The sequence below is a fragment of the Notamacropus eugenii genome, chromosome 3 (genome assembly GCF_028372415.1).
Source record: "Notamacropus eugenii isolate mMacEug1 chromosome 3, mMacEug1.pri_v2, whole genome shotgun sequence".
Lineage (NCBI taxonomy): Eukaryota > Metazoa > Chordata > Mammalia > Diprotodontia > Macropodidae > Notamacropus > Notamacropus eugenii.
Window position 1 is genome coordinate 232,631,654 of NC_092874.1, and position 22,793 is coordinate 232,654,446.

Genomic DNA, 22,793 nt, shown 5'->3' on the forward strand with positions numbered 1-22,793 from the left:
TTAGTAAGTAGTCAGAGGGTCTCAGAAGAGCAGAGGGTCTTTGAGATGGAGGAGAGGTATAAGCCTCAGTCCTGATGGTTGGTGGCCCAGGAGATGAGAGATTGAGTCCTGGGTCCTGAAGTTTTCTGGAATAGAAAGGGAGTTTCTGGGATATAATAGAAAATGGAAGAACTTATGGAGAGATGGGACATCCTGGGTCTTGTGGGTGAAAGAACCTGGATTAGAAGATATTGGAGGGATACCAGGGTCCTGATGGTCTCAGGGCTGGAAGGGAAGGTCCTTGGAGTTAGGTTCTGATGGGAAAAGAAAAGATTCAGAAGAACCTGGAGGAAAATTAAGTATTCTAGGTCTTTTGCTAAGGTGCTTAGGTGGAGTTGGAGCAGTATTGAGAATCTTTGCATTCCACCCCCGAACCCTGTCCTCTTTTCAGTGACCAATCCCTGTGACCGAAAGAAATGTGAATGGCTTTGTCTTCTGAGTCCCAGTGGCCCTGTATGCACCTGCCCTAATGGGAAACGACTCGATAATGGCACTTGTGTTCTGCTGCCTTCACCTACTCCTCCACCAGATGGTACGTGCCTAGCTTGGGGTCTCTCGCCTCTTACCCTCAGCTCTGGGACCTTCCTGATGCTCTCAGCCCCCAATCCCTGACTTCTAGATCTAACCCCAGACCCAGGACCCCTCTCCCTTGCCCACTAGATCTACTATCACAACTAATCATCCTGACCCCCTGGGTTTCACCAGCTACTGGATCAGTCATTTACTCCCCAGTCCCAACTCTCTGACCCCCCCACAAGTACCTTTTGACTTGTGACCCCCAGTAAGTCTTCCCACCCCTCCTGTCCAAGGTCCCAGATTCCCAATTGATTCCTCCAAGAGGAAGGAAAGAGAGAGTATGTGTATAGATGTGTGCACATACCTGCTGAGGGAAACCCTGTGTCACCTGTGACCACTGCCTCCAACAGCACCCCGGCCCGGTACCTGCAGTCTCCAGTGCCTCAATGGTGGCAGTTGCTTCCTCAATGCCAGGCGCCAGCCCAAGTGCCGCTGCCAGCCTCGATACACAGGCGACAAGTGTGAATTGGACCAGTGCTGGCAGTACTGTCAGAATGGGGGGACCTGCGCTGCCTCACCCTCAGGTATGAGGGCATTCTTGCTGCCTCACCCCCTTTCTCTGCCTCAGTTTCACCCTCCCTCTCTTTGTTTCTCTCTTTTCTCTTAGGCTGAGTTTACCCCCTTTCTTCGTCTTGGTCCCCTTTCCTCCTTCATTTTCTTGGTGCCTCGTCTTATCTTTTCCTTTCCTCGTCCTGCAGGCATGCCCACATGTCGGTGCCCGACAGGCTTCACAGGCCCCACATGCAACCAGCAGGTATGTGCAGGATACTGCACCCACAATGGTACCTGCTCCGTCAACCAGGGCAACCAGCCCCAGTGCCGGTGTCAGCTAGGCTTTCTGGGGGACCGGTGCCAATTCAGTAAGTGCCATCCACCTCCAGGAAGGTATAACCTGGGGTAAGGAGGAGGAATGGGTCTTGAGGACATAGTGGGGCTGCCAGGATGAGGAGAGAACTGGAAGCAAATGTTCCTGGAGCATCCACTGAAAGGACTAGGGACACAGGTTTCATTGCCAATATCTGATGGTCTTCTCTGTGGACTAAGGGTGACAAGGAGGCAAGCAGAAATTCATGTAAGAAAGAACCCATGAATACTTTTTGTTGTTCAGTCATTTCAGTCCTATCTGACCCTCCATGACCCCATTTGGGGTGTTCTTGGACAAGATACTGGAGTGGTTTGCCATTTCCTTTTCCAGCTTATTTTACAGATGAGGAAACTGAGACAAACAGGGTTAAGGGACTTGCCCAGGATCACATAGGTAGGAAGTGTCTGAGGCCAGATTCGAACTCAAGAAAAGGAGCCTTCCTGAGTCCAGACCAGCACTATCCACTGCACCACCTAGGTGCCCTTTTGAATAATTATAGCCATCTAAAACTGGGCTATTTGTAAAAGTGAGGTTCCCTATTATTGGAGGCTTTCAAGAGGCTAGAACTATTATAGAAGAGATTCATGCATCCAAGTAGGTGGACTTAAGGTCCTTCTAACTCCTAAAGTTCTGTGACTCAGTGAACTTGGGGTGACAACCTAGCTGGGCACAAGTTTGAGCCAAGGGCTCAGATCAACTAGCGTTTAGTAAGTACTTCCTATATACCAGACACTAGGGTGCAAAGAAAGGTCAAAACGATCCTTGGCCTCGATAGAAACAAGAAAAATGAGATGATGTCAGAGAGGGAAGGCACTAAGATTAAAGAGGACTGGGAAAGGCTTCCTGGAGAAAATGGGATGTGAGCTGGGCCTTGAAGGAGACAGAGGTGAGGAAGGAGCCTTATTCCAGGCATGGGAGACAGCCAGGGAAAATGGCCAGTTGGGAGATGGGAGTGTCACATGTGAGGAATGACAAGGAGACCAGTGTCACAAGGGAGAGCACAGATAAAGGCCCCTGGTGGGGAAGGAATGGTTTACACTGGGAGGGTCATTGGAGATGGGGAGCTTCTTGAGCTGCTGGCAGGAGGGAGGGCGATGCTAGGAGAGATGGGGATGGGGAAGAGTGTGAAGGGATCATCTCTCCTTTTCTCTCCCACTCCCTCCCTTAACTCTGACCCACACAGAGAAATGCTTTGACTACTGTGAGAACCTCGGGGTGTGCCAGATGGCCTTAGATGGCACCAAACTGTGCCGATGCACAAACCAGTTTGAGGGAGCACAGTGCCAGGTGGACAAATGTAGCCGCTGCCTAGATGGGACCTGTGCTATCAGTAGACAGAGTGGGGATGTCACCTGCAAGTGAGTGAAGGGGAGAGCTTTGGACCATTCCCTTTTCTGCAGCCCCTCTCCCCCAGCCGTTAACCTCCCTTGTCTCCCCACCCTGGTCCAACTCTTTGGGTCCCATCCTCATCATCCCCCTTCCCCAATGTAGCCCCCAGCCCCTGTCCCTCCCCCGGAAGCCCAGCCTTTCAACACCCTCAGCTAATTCCTTCCTTTGTACAGCTGCTCTGATGGCCGGGTGGCCCCCAGCTGTCTCACCTGTGATGGTCACTGCTTTAATGGAGGCTCTTGTACAATGAACAGCAAACAGATGCCAGAGTGCCAGTGAGTCCTGGGGAGCCTGAGAGGGCCCCTCTTCGGGGATCCCTCCTTAACCCCTCTTCCACCATCCCCATCTACTACAGCTTCCTCTGGGGATTCCTTGGGACCATGGAGGACTGTGCCAACCATCCCTGTCTCCACTTCCTTCTAGGTGCCTTGCCCCAAATACAGGCCCACGGTGTGAGCAGCTAGTAAACAAGTCACAGCCTGGACGTAGGTTTCGGAGATATGGGAAGGGGGGTGGTGAGGTGAGGGGTCCCGTTGATGAATAGAGCAGAATCCAAGTTGGGAGAGGAGTCTAACCTGTTCCTGAACAGGAATCTCCCTGACAAGTGGGCATCCAGGGTCCCCTTGAAGACTCCCAGTGTTAGGGCCCCACACTCAGGACACTGGAGGGGTCTGGGACAAGTTATTGAGTGATAGAGGGAGGGCCCCTCCCAGCCCCAAGGTCCTGCTGACTCTCCTCACTCCTTCCCTCCCTCCTCAAGGCATAGCCTCCATCCTCATTCCACTGTTGCTGTTGCTGCTGCTGCTTCTGGTGGCTGGAACTGTCTTTTGGTACAAACATCGAATCCGTGGGTGAGTTGGAAAGGATGTCAGGGGAGGAGATTGTGGGAATCGGGCCCCTGAAGACTTGGGATGTCTTCTAGCCAACAAACATCCTTCACTGGTTTTCTCTGGCGCCTCCCAAGCCAATGACCCTGTCACATCTGAGCCGTCTTCTTCCTGGTCCTTTAGCTATTATCACCCTCCCCCCTGCTCCTTAGGGCCAAGGGCTTCCAACACCAGCGAATGACCAATGGAGCCATGAATGTAGAGATTGGGAACCCCACTTACAAGATGTATGAGGGTGGGGAGCCAGATGATGTTGGGGGCCTGCTGGATGCTGACTTTGCTCTGGATCCTGATAAGGTAAGCTTGATGGGGAGAAGGGAAGAAGTGGGGAACACAGGTGACTTCCTGGAGTGGAAGATGGCAGGATCTGGGAATGACACAGGGACTAGTGAACAGAAGACAGGGGAGGACAGCAGGGGAAAGACACGGAGCAGAAGGATTTGGAGGGTAGAGGTGGGAGGTAGGGAATGGCTCAGGATAGGCATGGCATGGCAGGAAGGATCTCCCCCTGACTCCTTTCTATTCTCCACAGCCTACCAACTTCACGAACCCCGTGTATGCCACCCTGTACATGGGTGGCCATGGTAGCCGACACTCACTGGCCAGTACCGATGAGAAACGGGAACTGCTAGGCCGAGGGCTTGAGGATGAGCTAGGGGACCCCCTGGCATAGGGGCCCCTGCCCCACCCGAGCCTGGACTCCAGAGATACCTTTCCCCCTACCATGAGAAATCCTTTTAAACTTTCCCTTCTTCACCTGAGTACTCCCCCCTCCCCAAACCCGGCCCCCGGCCGATGTATAAATGTAAAAATGAAGGAATTACTTTTTATATGTGAGTGAGCGAGCGAGCGAGCAGTGTTATCCCCTTTCCGTTGTCCTCTTTCCCTTTCCTCTGCCCCCCCCAATGCTGCCTTCCGGGGTGAGGGGCAGGGAGGGTTCTGGGGGTCTGTGCAGCTCAGACATAGGGCTAAAAAGGGGAAGGTGTCTCTCCTCCACTACCCCCTACTAGACTGTCCTAGGTTGGGGGAGAGTTAGAAGCTGCCACCCCATCCTGCCCTGTACAAGACACTTTGTTGAGGAAATCCATCCTTCCCTCCTGGCCTCCAGTTCCCCGAAGGCTAATCTGAGGGAGGAGGAAACATTTTCAGCCTCGGGGTGAAGGGGGGACTTCCAGCCAAAATCAAAGCTAATCTCATTACAGTCTTATTTGGGGGGTGGTCACATCCTACCCCCGGCCTATCTAAGATGGATGCTGCCCTAGCCTCCCATCCCAGACAGAACTCCCTCCCATCCCAGACACCCCCCTTCCTCCCATTACTGTGGCTCCCACAGTTGGGAATTTTTTTGGGAAACAGCCCCTCCGCACTCCTCAGGGTAGCTGAGGAAATCCTGGGGCACTCCTAGGAAGGAATGGGCAGCCCCTGTTTTGGGGATATGAACGTTTTAATAATTTTTGCTGAATTCCTTTACAACTAAATAACACAGATATTGTTATAAATAAAATTGTAAAAAACTAGGAGTTGCAATTGGCCTCTCTCTTAGGGGAGGAAATAAGAGTGGGGTGCAAGGAGGGGTTGTGGAGAAAACTGATGGGGAATGCATTTGTTTATTCTGACCACCAGAGGGAGCACTACCCTATTCCCACAAAAGGCAAAGCTCTCCCCCTCCAGCCTGTGCCTTCTTTTCTACCTTTCTCTGTGTGTCTGTCTACAAAGCCTTTCAACTGCTTCCTCTAATTAGATGATCGCCTCTAATTAGATTATCATCAGCCCCAAGCCCTGTCCCTAACTCTGGACCTCCATTTCCAGCTGCATTTTCGCAAAGGTCTTCAGAACACCCCAATGTTCAAAACCAAATTCATCACCTTCCCCCTCAAAATCCCACCTTCCCCTGCCTTCCTTTCATCTGCTAATGGTGCTCCTAGAAATCTCTTCAGTCTTCTTTGACTCCTCTCTGTCTTTCCATTTCCCCATAGCCAATCAGTTGCCAAGTGGTGCAGATTACATCTCTGCAACATCTCTCCCATCCATCCCTAGCGCCACCACTCTGGTCCAGTTCCTCATTACGTCTCACTTGTACGATTGCTCTAGTGTCCTCTTCCCAGGTTCAATTCATCCTGGACACCAATGGCAGGTTAATCTCCAAAAGCACCACGCTGACTGCCTCCAGTACTCAGAAAGTTTCCATGTCTCCCCACTGCCTACAAGCCTCGAATCTAAGGCATTCCAATCAATGTCTCAAATCTATCCTTCCAAGCCTCCTCCCCCACTTCTCCCAATGTACTCTACCCTCCAGCAAAACTGAACCAATTAGTGCTTCCCAGATATATTCTAGGCTCTTCAATCTATGTGTTTTTGTCCATGCTGTTCCTTTTGCCATAATAGGAAGAGAACTAGATGTAGAGCCAGAATCTAAAGCTTTCGGAGAATTAATCTGAAACTAGTATACAGAAGGATCCATTTTACCCAGTCCAGATCTGAGTCCATCTTGCCAAATGTCTCATCTAAACTAGCACCATATCCTACTTGCTATCTGTGTGACCATGGGCAAGTCCCTGGACCTCAGTTTCCTTATCTGAAAAATGGACTTGGGACTAAATAGTTAAGGTTAGTTTTAGAGCCAGGAAGGAGCCATAGAGATCATGCAGTCCAAATCCATTTTACAGAGGAAAAAGCATAGAATTGAAATGTTTGGGAGCTGGAAGGGACCTCAGTGGTCATCAAGTCCAATCCTCTCAATTTTACAGAGCCAGCACTCTTTCTTTGGCATTGTGCTTCCACAAAAACAATGTACTTGTCACATTCTCCTTTGAATAGCTGGTTTTTATGGACTTTTGTATTTCTTCCAATTGAGTGGTAAGCTCGCTGAAAACAAGTACTGTCTACTTAACCTCACCTTGAATTGTATTAACCCTCTGGAGTCCATCTGACCAAAAGATTTAACCTATTTTGTTGGTGAGATGATCAAAATTGTCCCCCAGAGAGAACTCCCACCTGGAGAAATCAATTCCTTTGGAATGTGAAGGGTCCACCCCTTTAAAAAATCTGCAAAGGTCTCTTGAAGCAAACATATCATACTTGTGTGACTCTGGACAAGTCATTTTCCCTGTGCCTTAATTTTCTCATCAGTAAAATAGGTATAAAAACCCATACTTCTCTGTCTCCTAAGGTGGCTATGAAGAACCAATGCACATAAAAGAATCTTATGTTCATAAAGCACTATACAAGTATAAGCCATTTTCACGCCTGGGGGGGAGCGTCACTGCACACCTTGTAGATCATACAGTCTCTGGTTCATCAGAAGTCACAGACAAGACCCCAAGAGAACGGGACCTAAGAGAGACCTCTGGAAGCTAAGGAGGGCTCAGTAAGCACAGACAAGGAGGGGAGCTGCCAGAAATAAAGGTATAATTTCGGAATCACACTTGGAGAGCTGGAAGGAATCCCTTGGACATTCTAATCTAACTTCATTCTTTTGCAAATGAAGAGTGAGAGCAAGAAAAGGGAAATGACTTCTTGAGGTCACACAACAAATGAATGAGAGAAAATGGGACCGGAATTCGAGTCACTTGACTCCCTGGTCGGTGTTTGTCCACTAGGCTGAACATTCAGATACTTGGAGAGCGGACTGGAAGCATCTCCTCAGCCACCAAGGGAAGCCCGGCTCCAGAGAGCAGCCATCGCAGAGGAGGTGAAACAGAGACATCGCTTCTCTCCCACGGAGACCCTAACTTCCTACTCTGCCTTCATTCATTCCCAACAATGCCCATTCAAAGCCAGAGGGTCCGGCGGTCAACACTCCTTGCTCCTTACACTTTACCTCTGCTTCTCCTGCCCACACCCCCAACTTCTTTCCCAGACCCCAAAGACGCTTGTCTAGGTGACCAGAGCAGACCCCCCAACAGCCTCCCAAAGAAAGCCCGCAGACTGGGTTTCAGGTGGGTGGAGCGTCCAGCAAACAGCCCCACCGCACGTGCCAAGTAGGGGGAAATCGCGTCTCAGGGTGACCGCCAGGTGGCGCCAGCATTTTCTCCACAAAGATCTAACAGACTGGAAGCCCCATGTCCCCCACACACACACAACGCCCGCCCTCTAACCTTTCTCCTACCCGACCCCACTGATCCAACTCCACCTCCCAACACACAGAATTCTCACCTCCATCCCGTTCTGGCCCCCGGCCCAACTTCTGCCCGCATCTGCCTCGCCTCTATCCCTCCCCCTTCCTGCCCCACTCCCTTCATTGCTGTCTTCCCCTTTCCCCTGCCCGCGTCCTGCCGGTCACCCGAACTGCGCCCAAGGCTCCCCCAGGCCCCGCTGCCCGTCTGGAGGGGGTGGGGATGGCTGGCTTGGCGACCTCCTCCAGCTGGCAGCGCCTTTGCCAGCCCTCGCGGTGCCAGCCACACACCTGGTGCCCGGCCCCGGGGAGCCGCCTGATTCTCCGCCTGTCGCGCTACACTAATACCCGGCAGTTTGGGGGGAGGGCGGAGGGGGAGCGGGGAAAAAAACTGGGGGCTCTGTACACTACCCCTTGTAGAAGCAGCCCTGACTCACCTTCAACATCCGGGGCTCCCTCCTCCCCCACCCACAAACACACACACACACACACACACACACACACACACACACACACACTCTCCAGTCTGGGTCCGAGGAAGTATTTCTGAGCGGAGACAGTAAAGCCACCCCTTGTGTTCCCTTCCCCAGGCCGGAGAAAGGCGAAGGACAGGAAAGAGCAGGGAGAGAAGGTGAGAAAAGGAGTAACCGCTAGGACTGGAGCCCAAGCAAAGGAGGATAGCCCTGGGCTAGCGCTCTGGACTGGAGGAAAGCCTCAGGAGCCTGGGTTTCCCTGGAGAAAGCGCAATTCCAGAGAGATGGGAGCCTTTTCTGGGTGGGTGGGCGGCGTGAAGGCAGGGGAATGGATGGCATGACTTTCCTCCTCCAGAGACTGCCCCTAGCGGTCAACTGGAGCCCTCCTGCGTTCCTACAAACCCTCAGGGGCGGTCGCCTGGATGCCCAGGACTGTGAACCAGACGCCCCGTGTGACCTAGGGCCTCGGGTCCTCCCGACCAGCCCAACTTGAGCCGCCCCCTCCAGTGCAGGTGCAGACCTGTGTATTCAGTCTCTCTCCTCTTTTCTTTCTCTCCCCAAGCTGACTGTGTTTTTCTGTTTTTTTTTCTCTGCCTGCCTACCTATACTAGGCAGACAGACACCATAGGTGCCTGTGCTTAGGCTCTGATTCTCTTGGTCTCGGGTGTCCGTCTCTGTCTACGCTCCTCTCTGTTTGTCTCTGTCTGTCGCTGTCTCGGTCTCGGTCATACCTCAGCCTCAGTGCGTAGCAACAACTGACAGCTGGCGACACCGCGGGCAGAGAAGAGAAAGACTGGGTCGGGGGAGGGGGAGACAGCCGGGGCCAGAGAAACAGACAGGGAGAGTCAGACGGCTGATAAAGCAGAAGGAAGTGGAGGATAGGCTGAGATCGTACTAGGAGGGTGGGGGTTAGACTTGAGGGAGGATTTCCCAAACAATTAGGGAGATCTGGTATGGGGGAACAGCACTGGGGCCTGGGGACCTCCTGCTCTGGTCAGAAGGCAGGGGCGCAGGAAGCCTGCAACTGACTTTGGGAAAACTAGAGGATGTCTGGGGGTCATGGATTAGGAACTGGGGGCTCTAGAGGTCTGCGTGGAGTGGAATCAGAAATCGGAGACCCCATTGTGCAGTCGGGTCCTGCAACTCCGGGACTGGGGTGGGATGGGGGCAGATCTTGGAAAGGGAAGGAACCAAGAGGCAGTGAAGGGTATGCGTCGGGGGAAGCCATGGGACAGCTGTGGGACCGGCCCCGGGCTGGTGGGAGGGGGGCCTCAGGCGGCGGCGGCGGCTGTGGCGCTGACGGGGATGGATGAGGGCCCGGTGGCTCATTCGGCCAGGAGATGAGAATCATTGATCACGGGCGGAAACCCCGTCACGTTTGTCAATAGAACTGACAAACGGCTCGGGCAGGGCCGAACCCCTCGCCCGCCAGTTCTGCCCCCGAGGGCTAGGCCTATCCTCCTCCAGATCTCTCCCTTCCCCCTCCTAATCCTTCTAGTTTGTAGCACCCCAACCTTCCCTCTCAGTCTCAGTTCCACTACTCCTCCTACACGTACACATACACATACCTTTAAAAGGCTTTGCCCACCCTCATCTCCCAGTTCCTCTCCTCATGTCCTGACTCCCTGACCCATCCCTCTCCCCCAGCCCTCCTCAGTTCAGCTCCAGGCTCTCTGAGGACACTTCCAGTCACCACGCTGCCCATCTTGTCACTGGTCAGCCTCAGTTTTGGTCCCCTCCCTCCTAAAGTTCCCTTAATCACCCCTCGAATGACAACCACGTCCGGGCTCCATGCCCCCAGCTCATCTAGGGTACCTGATCTGAGCCTTGAGTGCCCGTCTTCTATGTTTTCCCAAGGCCTTCTGCCTCCCGCGCAATGAGACACAACTCCCTCTAGAAGCTCACCCCCTTCCCAAACACCAAAATGTGCCCTGTCCTCTAAGCCTACTGTTTCAGCATCCTCAAAATCAGTCCCATAACCCCAACTCTCTAGCACCTAGGCACCCTAGACTTCACTCCTTCCTTCTTTCAAGGAAAAGAAGTATAAGGGGTCAACAGCTCCTGCCCTAGCAGCTAGGACCCCAGACAAGGGGGCGTGGTCCTATTGGGAGGGGGCGTGGTCCTTCACTAGTGGCCTTGGGGCGTGGCTTCCAGACAGAGGAGGGGTGAAAGTCACCTTCTCTCGTTACCCCCCCCCCTCCGCGTTCTGCGGGGAGGGGGAGGTGGGGTGTGGAGGGCGCGGCCCGGGATTGGTGGGACCCAGAGTCCCGCCCCCCCCGCCCGGGTGCCAGACTGAACTTTCTCCCCCGCCCTCTCCCCCCCCACCCCGTTCTCCCCCCAATCTCTTTCCTTCTCTCTCCTGCGCTCAGTTCCCCAGGTCCACCGCTCAGCTCCTCTCCTCTTTTCCTTTCCTTCCCTGTCTTCCTTCTCGTCCCCGGCGCCCACAGCTGGGGACTATCCCCCTGTGGTGCCTGCCTACCCCTCCCCAGCCCTTGCTCCCCACCCCTGAGCCCCGGGAAGATGCGGCTGTTCCCTGGATGGCTGGCCCTGCTCCTCAGTCCCTGGTTCCTGCGGAAGGTAGGGGGGGCGGGGGCTCTGGGAGGAGGGGGCGGGGAAAAGGGCTGGGGACCCAGGAGTCTGGACCTCCAGGGCCCCGGGGAATGCTAAGCGTCAGGGGGTTGTCTCGGACTCCTGGGTCCACGGGTTAGAACTGGCAGGGGCGAGGGGAGATTCCTCTGCGCCGCGCCGGTCCCCTTTACCCCCATCCCCCATCCCGGCGGGATCTAACTTTGCGCGGCATCTGGGAGCCTAGGGGAGTGGGGTAATGTGGGTGGCGGGCTGACAAAAAGACACCCCGGTACCCCTGGACCCGCGCTTTCTCCAGAACAAGTTTGTGTAGGTGGGGGCAAGGGAGAAGGGTCAGGCCCCAAGTGCTCCTCCAGAAAAGGGCGAAGGGAGCGTGTCAGAGTCACAACTCGAATGTGTGAGAGACAACGGTGAGTGAGACAGAGACAGTGTCAATTTCTCCCTGTCTCTGGGTATCCTTTCTGTCGCTCTCCCTCTCCCTTCGGTCTCGCTGTGTCTCGCCTTGTCCATTTCTCCTATTCCTCTTTCCTGCACATTTTATATGTGTTGTATGACTGTGTATATATACCCTTATCTGTATACACATACACACACACTCAACACATACACAATGTCAAGTACACACAGCGTCATATGCTTACAAGCTCACACACAATTTTACACTGGCACACAACCTCACAGGTTGACTGAAGAGATTCCCCTTCCATTTCCCTGCCTTGGGAGGGGGGAGGGAGCAACATGTCCCCTGCCAGTCAATTACAGAAGCCTGTCCTCCCACCTCTCTGATGAAGCCCTTAGCCCCTGAGTGTGAGCACACGTGTGAGCATATGTCCTTGTGTTGAGCGTGTCTAAAAGTGCATTTGTGTGCCACTGCACTTGTGTGTGTTTGTGAACAGAAGTGTTTCTAAGTCCCCAAGGCCTGTAGAGGCAGGGTGTAAATGTACGTGTGCATTTGTATGTGAATGTGTATGTTTGTATATGATTCTTGGTACAGAAGTGTGTATATTTGTGTATTTCTGCACAAATGTTTATGTATCTGTGTGTGCCTGTGTGTAAATGCATATGTGTGTGTCTACAGCTGGTTATTTGAGGAATATTCTGAATCCCCTCTACACTGCCTAACTGAGGGTTAGGGTTGGAGCGGGAGTGGAGCTGCAGCCCCTTTTGCCCCAGTTTGGTCCTTCCCTTCTAGCAGCTTCAGCCCTCCACACAGCTGTGGATGGCCTCATGTTAGGTAAGAAACATAAAGGGAGGAATGTTCCTTAGGGGAAGACTAGAATTTCTCTCAAGGTGTTTAACCTATTGGGGAGCAGAGTCTGGGCTGGTCATGGGAGTGAGGGGAGCTCATCACCCCAATTCTTATGATCCCTCTCATCCTAGTGGCTTCTTTCAGCCAGCCCAGCACCAGGTCTGATATGTATCCAAAACCCCAGGCTCTTCCTCAGACTCTCTGTTTGACCTTGGGGGGAACAGGCTGAAAAGTGACTAGGGGATGAGTTAAATTTCTAATGTTGCCTTAGTTATCCCCTTTTTCTCTCTCCCCCCCCACCCCAATCACAGATTCCAGGAGGAAAAGGGGCAAGTAAATAGAGCAAAGAGGCGGTGGGAGATTACCCCCAGCACCATCCTCAGGCTTCATCTTACCAGGTCCAACTCCCAGGTTCAGAGAATCAGGGAATGGCTTTTGGGTTGCCTGGGCCCCCACTGAAACCATAAGGATTGTGAACCTCTGACAAACAAGCCCACCTGGCTGGAACTCAGGTTCAACAGGGAGTGATGGGGACTCCTAACTAGGGCTCTGGATTTCCTGGTCCCAGAAGCTGATCAGCCCTTCACCCCTTTTTTGCCTTCCCCTCCACCACCCCCAACTCTTTTCTCCCTTCACCAAACTCCCCCAGTTGACCAAGCTGGTTTAATTTCCTTCCCCCCTGAAGGGAAATGAAACATCTGGCAGAGACTTAGGGAGAGTGAGAGTGAAAATGATTGTGTGCACTGCGCACCGGTGAATCTGTGTGTATCCATACATCTGAATGTATGTACTTATGTGTCTGAAGATGTGTGTGTATCTATGTCCAAGTATATTTATCTCCGTGTGTACCTGTGTATCTGAGTGCATCTATATCTGTAAGTGTATCTGAATTGGTGTGGGTGTGAGTGTGTGTGTGTGGGGGGGGTATCTATGTCTGTAAGTATGGGTCTGTGGTGTGAGCTAGCTTGTGTTTAGAGTATATATGAGCCTGGGTAGTTGCCAGATATGTGTCAGAGTGTGTATCCATGCCTAAATGCCCTTGGGTTGGATTTTGGGGGGGGGGGGGTGAAGAAGAGATCATTGCCAGGAGAGCAGGGATGAACTGTCTGGGGAGTGTGCACCCCTAAACACCCACAAAAACACCCTATCAATCTGCCTCCCTTGGCCTATTAAACCCCAACCTTCCCCCTTATCTTTCCTGTTCTTTTCTTCATTCTCCTCTCCCCCTTATCTCCTGTCTCTAACCCAGCTTTTTTTTCCATCCATCTCACACCCCTCCTTTATCTCTTTCTTATCTATTTCTCCTTATCCATCTTTTTCTTTCTGCTATCCATTTCTCTAACCACCTATCTTTGCAGTTACTGTCTCATGGTTTCCTCCTCCCCCTTCTATCTCTCTCAGAATCTGTTTGTTTTCCTTACTCTCTCGCTTTCTATTTCTCTAAATATATTTGGTATCTCAGCCTAGGTTATTTTTTTTCTGCCTTTTTCTATCTCTATGTGTCTCTCTCCCTCGGTCTCTGAACATCTCTGTTTCCTTCCCTGTGCAAATGAAGCTGCCCCAGGAACAAGACCACCCGCAAGGAAATGGGGCGGGGCAGGATCAATACTAACTAATCACTAATCACTAATTACTAATTAGCTGCTAGTGCGAAGGAGTGGAGGCTTGCTGGGACACCCCAGCCTCGGGAGCATAGAGTGGGATGGAAGTGGGAAGGAGGCGCTTTCGGACAGAACCCCGGAGGCCAGGCTACAAGGAGACGAGCCCCCCACCCCAGTGTCCCAGCTTCCCGCTTTCTTCCAGCCCTCTCGGTCCCCTCCTAATCTCTGGCTTGGCCACTTAGACACGCGTAGCCGGGCCTCGAGAAGGGAGCAGCGCACAGGGATTTGGGGTAATCTGGGGCCGCAGCTGGGGCCAGGTCGGCGGGGAGGGAAGAAAGATGGGCAGCCGCTGGCTTCAGTAGCCGTCCTGCCACCAGAGCTTCTGAGGGGAAAACATCGCGTCTTCTCACCGGGAAAGGAAGGGGGGTAGCTGAAATAAGGAGGTGAGGGAGTCGGGAGAGAGCTGAATAACAAAATAACGATAATGAGGGACAGCAGAATAGAGGGGGCAGAGAGAGAAAGCTACATATCATGGGGACAGAAAGAAGTGGCAAGCGAAAGAAGAGAAAGCGAGGGAAAAGAGCGGGATAACAGGGAGCAGAGGGTGGCAGCGTCTTAAGAGGGTTTGCTTGTGGGGGAGAGTGTGATCAAGGGCTGTGGAAATTGATGAGTCCTTTCTCCCTTCTCCAGTTCCCTCCTTTCTTCCTCCCCCCAACACTTTCCTCCCCCACCCCCACCCCGCCTCGCCGGCCTCCGGCTCCTGCTTCGGGAAATTACATCCCTGCCCCCCGCCCCCCCTCAGCCCAGGGCCCCGGAGCCGGCGCCTTTATAGACACATTTATTGCAATAATAAAGTGAGGCGCGGGGCTGGGGGGGTAGGGGCGGGGGGGGCGGACCGCTCCCGGGGGGCACCCGCTCCGGCAAGCAAGGAAATAAAATATAAAATAAAATCAAAATTCAGATAGCAGTGAGCCCTGCGCTGCGGCCCGGGAGACGGGTTGGGGGGAAGGGAAAAGGGGGTAGACGCTCAGAGAAGACCTTTCAGCTCTGCAGCCTTGTGCCCTTCCTTCTACCCCTACCCCAGGCCTCTCCCAAGGTCACAAGGAGGCAAGAATCATGACCTCTGAAAAGCTTTACAAGCCTATGCCTTCTACCCGGGCTTAGCAGGATGGGGTAATGGATTAGCGATCTGGGACCACCTTCACCGTCCACCTCCGATCACAGTTCGGCTCTGGAGGCTAAGGAGGAAGGTCGCCCAGTGGAAGGGGATACAGGCCGGGCTAGGCGCCGTAGGTGGGGAGAGCCTCAGGAAAAGGAGTAGGAGAGCCTTCTCCTCTGGAGCTTCTGGCAAAAGTAGAGGCGCTGAGGTCGGACCCTATTTTCTCCTCCACCCACACTGTGATTCGTGACCCCTTCTTTTTCCTTTCGCAGCCCTGGGGAACAGCCCACCTAACCCTCCCAGCCCGCCCTTTGTGACTAGAATGAGATTCTTCCTTCAGAACACCCCTACCTCCAACAGCACATAACACTCTGACAGTGACACCAGTTGTCCCGATTGTCCTGTCTTGGCAGTGCCCTAGAGGATGTGGAACGGTGTGTGTGTGCTCATAGCTTCAGCCTCCTTCCTCCTGGCTGAACTGAGGCCAACCCTAGTCCCTAAACCACTGCCCTCAGATACCAAAGCGACCAACTGTGGGACGGCTACTGTCCCAGCGCCTCTCAGCTGATCGCGCCTAAGGGCAGAAGGGGGGGGGGGGATCCCTGCAATGCGGCTGGGGGGGCACTGAGTTCTCCAAAGGCCCTAATTCCTACTATCACCTTTTCGCAAATAAGTCTACTTTTCCCATTTCCAGACTTTGCCCCTGGACTAGCTGTGTGCCCATTTACAAAGAACTGTGGAGAGTTCGAGGTTAATAGTTAGAAAACGGACCCCAAGACCCATCCATTTGCCCCTTTGACTCGGAGGGACGTCAAAATCAGAGTTCTTAAGCCACCCTCCCAACGTTCTCTCCTCTCTGCATTCTCTTCACTCTCCTTCAGTGGTGAAGAGAGACTAGTGGGGGAGGGGGGGAGTATTTGGTGGTGCTCCCCCATCTCCAATGCCCTGGCTCCCCTCAAGCTTTCTCATTCCCGCGGCCTCCCTCATTCCTCTACTTTCCTAATCAATATGCCTTCCTAACGCTTCTGTGTAACTCCTTTCCCCCTTGCACTCAACTGGTCACACACGGGGGCCAAAGGAGGTGAAATGAAGAACCCCGCTGGCCCCCTCCATCCAGTACCACCTCAGTGTACCGCTTCAGCTTCTAAGACAGCTCCCCACCCCGCCCCCTCCGACCCAAGACTGGCAGACTCTCGTAAAGACAAGGTTCTTTTCCCTTTCCCTTTCTCTCTCCCCCCTTCCCCAACCCCGCGCTGTCAACCACGCTCGCCTCTCCCCTCTGCAAATGTCACCGCGCCCAATTAGCTTAATTAAACCGAAGCCTCGGAGAATGTTCGCCCCCTTCTCCAGTCCCCCACTTGCCTCCCCCACTTACACACTTCTGAACAAACTGCCCCGTCCCCATTTCGCCCTGCGAAGGGAGCCCTAGTCCTCATCAGAAAGCTGAGTAGGCCCAAAGGGATCACCAGAAGCTTCCGGAATCCGGGCATACCATGTTTTGTCTACTTGGATCAACCTGTGTCTCCCTCAACCCCTCTCTAAGACAGGCAAAAACATCAGTATAAAGAGACTGAGAGATGGAGACACCCTGAAAGAATCAGAGGCAGAAACAAAAAAAGAGGTGACAAGAGGGTCCAGAGAGAGGGATGGGGAACAGGGATAAAGTCAGAGAGAAAGAGAGACAGACACTGACCCGGAGTCAGAGATAAAAGTGTGTGTGGGAGGGAGAAATAGAGAAAGGGACTTAAAGACCAAGAAGAAAAAGATTTTATTTCATTATTTTCTCTCCTGTTCCCATTTCGCAGTTCCTTTTCTCGGTAGATAAACCCCTTCTTCCGCCCAGGTCACTACCCCTCCCCCCCATCCAAGGTCGGCCAGGGCACTCGCGCACACACATAGGCACACTTTCCTTTCATCTCTTCCAGACTCCTGCAGTGAATAGGGAGGGGGGAAGAGGACCAAAGCCATGGGATTTGCAGGGATCAGAGAAGGCGAGACAGCAATTTGTCTGGGATCAGACACCCGGGGTGGGGAAGGAAGGATGGACAAGCGACTTTCCGACACCCCCTTGCAGCTGTCTCCGGATCCCACAGTTCCCAGTCCCTCCCCCATTTCAGCTGAGCTGATCTCTGGGGAATTGGCTGAAACTGCCTGGGTTCCTTCCTAGCTGGTCTTCCTCCCAGCCAGGGGAGGGAAGACTTTAGGCCAGTACCAGAAAGGAACTAGGACCTGGATTGGAAGTGGGTAGCATGGTATGCCTGGAAACCCGAAAGGGGCAAGGGTCAGGGGGAGGGAAACTAGGAAGGGCTAGGAATGGGGACGGGGAAAAAATGTAGCTGAGATCGTCCTAGAAAAGAGAACTAGTCCGACCCGACGCAGGAATCTTCAATCGCTGTACCTCCTGCAGTCTGGATTTCTCATCTACTGTGTGGACAACAGGGGAGTGGGAGTGAGGGGACGCTTGGTTTCTTCTCTGCAGGGCAAAGGCGTGGGGCACAGTTCGGGGCTGGCCTTTCTTTGTCGCTCCTCTTTCCCAGCAACTCAACACTCCCTTGCTCACTCACCCCTACTTTCCCGGCTCGAGGGGCTCATCTCCCTCAACCTTATTCCGTAGACCAAATGGCTTATAGGCTTTCCCAATCATACACCTGCAGTCCAAGAGTCTTAGTTCCCCCGTCTTCCCTCGTTCCCACCCCCAGATCAAGAGGCTCAGTTCCTCTGCTCCCCATCTCAGCCTTGTCTTTCCCTGTTTTTCGTTCCCTCGCCCAGTGCTCAGTCTCTCATGCTCTCATCGCCCCTCGCCCCCCTCACCTGGGCAGGGCTGGGGGATGGGAGGGGGGGCGATAAATATGTATGATGAGCAGGCGGAGGCATTAATAACCCGGGATCGCAGCGCTGCGGGGACTGAGGCGGCAGCGGCGGCGGCGGCTAGACGGAGATTCCGGCTCATCTGTGGCTCCCCACCCCCCACACTGAGGCTCCTGGGGCCTTCGGCCCCGCACTGGTGTGTACACAATGTGTACGCACACAACGTATACGAACACACAGCAAGTTCACACATGGTGTGTACACACTCCCGGAACACCTTGAGTGCACAAGGACAATGTATACACCACGTACACACGCACTATATATACAGACCCTTCGAGTGTATGCACTCACGCCCCTTAGTGCTTCACACACGGAGGAAGTACACACTGTTGGATTCTCACCACCACCCAGTGTAGACACGCACACACATACACACACACACACGCACGCACGCACGGTTCCCTTTCTCTCTCCCTCTCCCCCAGCTTCCCAGCATCTCCATATTTCTTCACTCTCTCCTCGTCTCCTTCATTCCCTGCACCCTCTTCTCCCGCGCCCCCCACCCCCATCCCACCCCCCCGCCTCCGCCCCCGGGATAATTGATGGCCCGGGCCTGGCCCGGCCGCTCCCGCCTCTCGATCCATCTTGTACTCGTGCCAGCGCTGTCTCACCGGATCGGCTGCCACCTGAGACACCGAGAGACAGGCAGGAGAGAGGGAGGCGGGGGAGCCAGCTAGGTAGCGGGCGCGGGAGTGGGGCAGGAGCAGGACCCTCACAACTGCCCCCCTCCCTATTTCCCTGCAAGTCCCTTGGGGCAAGAGACTCCCCACACCTGCCCGGTCCAACTGGAGTTGGCTGTGAGGATCTTATTTGGGGCATAACCGGAGTAGGGATTCGGTCCTCTCAGTCTACAACTGCTCTGCCACAAACCCCTCCCCAGGACAACTTTCCGAGCAATCCCTGCAGCCAGCTGCTAGATCTGGCTCCGTAGCGCCCCCCTCTGACGGGGAAAGAAAATACGGTGGGAAGCCTCAGAGGGCTGGGGGAGAGCCGGCTCGATGCCTGACTCTGCTTCCCCGCTCCCACCCCGCGCCGGGGTCGGCTTTGGCTCAGCCCCATCTGGCTCAGCCCTGAGTTGCTGAGTCGCAGTTTCCTGCCCCTGTCCCCTGAGACTACCTCCAGATTTTGATAGATTGCTGCCCCCCTCCCCCGATTAATGAGCAGACACGGGGGCCACAGATGGAGCTGACCGTGCTAGGGGGCTGGCCTTGCTTCCCCCTACCTTCCTGTCCTTCCAGCCCTGTTTAGCCTTCTCCACACAAACTCAGAATCTGGTGTCCTCTTCTCTCTTCCAAGTGGAAAGAGGATGAAGAGGACGGTTGGTCCAGGGCTAGAGCGGGGTTGGGGATTGACTTAGGAGAGGCAGAAAGACCGCAGACAATTCAAAGGAAAAGGAAACAGAGGCATAAGACGCATGGAAGATAGGCTAACAGGATTTGGTTCTTTCCCCCGACGGTTCACAGAAAAAGGGATCCACCTGGGAAGAAAGGTGCATGAGCTGGGGTAGGAGATCCTGCTTACCTTCCCAACACCTCCTCCCTTCTTCCTCTCTCTCTCTCCTCTCTCTCTGTTCCCTCCCACTCCTCAGGCCTCCAGTGCACAACTCCCGGTGTCCCGGACCCCGCGTTACCTGGAGCTACGCCCTGCTGGGACTGGAGCGAGCTCCCCAAGCCGCCTCTTTCCGGCCCCGCGTTCCTCTGAAGGCTACGGAGCAGCCGACACCTGGAACTGGGCCTGGCCAACTAACTACACCGGGGCTGGGGCTGGGGGACCTGGAGGGGCTGGGGCCGGCTTAGCACCCCCAGCACAACGCACCAAGAGGAAGCCTTCGGTCAAAGCAGCCAGGGCAAAGAAGATCTTCGGTTGGGGGGACTTCTATTTCCGGGTGCATACCCTCAAGTTCTCTCTGCTGGTGACTGGCAAGATCGTGGACCACGTCAATGGCACTTTCAGCGTTTACTTCCGGCACAATTCCTCCAGCCTGGGCAACCTAAGCGTTAGTATAGTGCCTCCGTCAAAGCTTGTAGAGTTTGGGGGGGTTCTGCTTACCGGGCCGTCTCCTCACCCTCTACAATCCACCCTGGCCCTGGAGGGAGCCGCCCTACCTGGTCTAGGGTCTCCCCTCGGGGTGCCTTCGGGGGGATCACTAGGGATGCCGTCAGGGGGAACTCTGGGAGGTGCCTTAGGGGGCGCTCTCGCAGGTCCCCTTGGAGGAGCACTGGGGGTCCCCGGGGCTAAGGAGTCTCGGGCCTTCAATTGCCACGTGGAGTATGAGAAGACAAATCGAGCTCGGAAGCACCGCCCTTGTCTGTACGACCCGTCGCAGGTGTGTTTCACAGAGCACACTCAGAGCCAGGCCGCGTGGCTCTGCGCCAAGCCCTTCAAAGTCATCTGCATCTTCGTCTCCTTCCTCAGCTTTGATTACAAACTGGTGCAGAAGGTGTGCCCGGACTACAACTTCCAGAGCGAGCACCCCTACTTCGGATAGCGCCTCCCCCTATTCCCCAACTACTGCCCTTAGCTTCCCTCAAATCTAATCCTCCTGTAAATGAGGGTGTCAGGGAACCCTTTATCCCAGACACCTCCTATATTCCCACGTTTCCTCTACCCCGGGATCTCATCAGATGAGGACAACAGCAGAGCAGAGACAGGGAGGCCTGGGAGCAACCTGGGCAAGGGTGAGGGAAGAGAGGTTTTCATTTTAGGGGGAAGGGCAAAGGGGAGTCCCAAATGAAGGACACTACTGTCCTTTCCTATCTTCCTTCCCTATATATTACCTCTCCTTTCCTTCACCCTCTTAAGATTTTTCCCTTCCACATTAGAAAAGGGTTGCTGCCCAGCATTCCAGGGACCTCACCTTAGCTTTGTCCTCTTCCAGTCCACCTCCCTTCCCAGAAGACCCCAAGCCCTTCCTTCCTAGCCACCTTCAAATTCCCCCAGGGCCAGGGGAGAAGAAAAGGGGAGGTAGTTCAATGAGTGCTTCTATTCCCTCTGCCTGAGGTTTTAGAGCTTCCAAAGAACTCACTTTGGTCAACAACCTTTCCCCCAACAACTTCTGACCTAACCCCCTATATAATTCCAACCCCTCCCAAGATGTTTATACTCCAGTTCTCTTCTAGTATTACCTGGCCACATATAATACCTGGCCTACCCTTGTAACGTCTAGCCCCCACCGTTATTCTGCCTGCTCCCTTATTATATCCATTCACCTCACTGTGACCACCCAAGACCCCAGATGGGGCAGAAGAATAATTAGTGCTGGAAGGATGAGGGAGCTACTAGGTCCCTGGTCCTACTGTGCCCCTTGCTTACCTTCTTCAAAGGGCAGTGGTGTCCAGCCCTATCCTGCCTCTCTCTCCTGCTGCTTCTTATTTTTCTATGCCCTCCCCCCAAGTCAGATGAAAAGGGAAGAAAATAAAGTCAAATCCAATATGAGTTTGTGTGAGCCCTTTACAGAGGTGGCTGGAGTTGGGGAGAAAGGTGGTGCCACCAGAATCAACTTGGCTACTTCCTTCCCCACTCTGGGAGTGAGGAAATGAAGTGGAGGTGAAAGTGGTAACAGAGAAAAGGTGGAGCCTGACATCAGCTTTGAGAGGGGAGGGACACCTAGCCCTGAAAAGAGAGAAGGCTGAGGGTGTTGCTGCTGCCTGAGAAACACTGAAGGATGTCTCTAAGATCAGGGAGATGCATGGTTCCCTAGAGGGCGCATTGCAGAGGGGACACACTGACTACAGTAGGGAAAAGGGAGGTTAGACCTGAGAGGGGACATAGATAATAGTGAGAGTAGGCGGGGTTGAGCCAAATAGGAAGAGGAGGAAGAAAGAGATTGGGGTCCAGAAGGTAGAATGAGGAAGACGAGGTGAGGTGACAAGCCATTAGGCGCTGTCCCACCTAAGCTAGACATACAAGCTGGGGGAGCAGCATGGGGAGGGAGGGGCTGATAGTGTTTATGGCATCTGGAGCCATCCATCTTACTTTTACTTCCTTAATTTCATGGGCGCTGAGTTTGCAGACCGGCAGGGGTGGGAGAAATGAGGGAAGAAGCCTGGGGAAGAAGGAGACGTAGAGGAGATGGGGCCCCCAAGCTGGAGGGGGGAAGAGATGGCGATGTGCAAATACTGCAAGTACCTGGTATATATGGACTACACGCCCCATCCCCCACCTCTAGTCTCCTGGCCACCCCCGACTGCCAGCCCCCAACCCTAGACTTCTCTCTCCTTCTGTAGCTGTAGCTAATTTTATCTGCCTCTAACCCCTGCCCAGGCGTTAATTGGCAGCAGCTTCATTAACAGCTCTCCAATGCCCAAAGCCCCCTGTACCCTGGGGAACTCCTGTCAGAGGAGGCAGACAAGCTTAGACACAGAGTCCCCTCCTCTCCAGGCCTTCAACACCTAGGGACAGGTATAACTGGGGTGAGGAAGAGGAAGGGAATGTCCCCTAGATTAGGGTAGCTGGACTGAAACAGTCATTAAAATGCGATTCAAAATAAGATTCCCTCCCATCTTGGTGAGGAAAGGACCTATTGCAGTCATAAACTCCAGGGAGACAAGATAAAGGAGGCATCCAGAACTGGGTTCCCTAGCTGGAGGGCTTTGAAGGTCAAGTCCAGTGTATGGGGGTGGGGAAGGAAGAGGAGAAGGGCAGAGAGATCTGTATCTTTATGGCCATAGAGGTGAAGGACCAGGAGATGGAGGAGAGACAGAGACAGAGAGAGAGACACAGAGATAGAGGACAGAGATAGAGATTAAACCTGAGGATAATGATAGGGACTGTTACCACATCAACATCTTTTCTTGGAAATCTGTATTAAAACGGTTGTTTTTATAAATATTGTTTATAGGTTCCCAAAAAGCAGGGACAGTTTCATGTACTCAAGGCCTGTCTGTACATATTTACCTTTTAGGAGGCAACTTAAGGTGAATGAGGAATGTGGAGGGGACTAAGGGAAGTGGCTTCCCCCAACTGGTACCAAAAAAGTACCCCA

The 22,793-nt window shown here is 53.7% G+C and overlaps 2 protein-coding genes across 3 annotated transcripts in view; both read left to right on the plus strand.

Annotated features, from left to right (window-relative positions):
* LRP1 (LDL receptor related protein 1) overlaps positions 1-5,273 on the plus strand; it is a 107,494-nt gene extending 102,221 nt beyond the window's left edge. For both annotated transcript variants that reach the window (XM_072655117.1, XM_072655118.1), the window contains 9 exons: positions 431-571; positions 966-1,139; positions 1,314-1,475; positions 2,664-2,838; positions 3,043-3,144; positions 3,293-3,354; positions 3,630-3,720; positions 3,909-4,053; positions 4,289-5,273. In XM_072655117.1, coding sequence (XP_072511218.1) covers positions 431-571; positions 966-1,139; positions 1,314-1,475; positions 2,664-2,838; positions 3,043-3,144; positions 3,293-3,354; positions 3,630-3,720; positions 3,909-4,053; positions 4,289-4,429 — 1,193 coding nt within the window. In that variant the 3' untranslated portion in view covers positions 4,430-5,273. The remainder of the gene's footprint in view (positions 1-430; positions 572-965; positions 1,140-1,313; positions 1,476-2,663; positions 2,839-3,042; positions 3,145-3,292; positions 3,355-3,629; positions 3,721-3,908; positions 4,054-4,288) is intronic.
* Positions 5,274-10,642: 5,369 nt separating this feature from the next.
* NXPH4 (neurexophilin 4) lies at positions 10,643-20,397 on the plus strand. The gene is made up of 2 exons (XM_072655120.1): positions 10,643-10,920; positions 19,398-20,397. Exons 1-2 carry the CDS (start codon positions 10,864-10,866, stop codon positions 20,295-20,297), a joined length of 957 nt encoding a protein of 318 aa, XP_072511221.1. The 5' UTR covers positions 10,643-10,863; the 3' UTR covers positions 20,298-20,397.
* Positions 20,398-22,793: the final 2,396 nt, after the last annotated feature.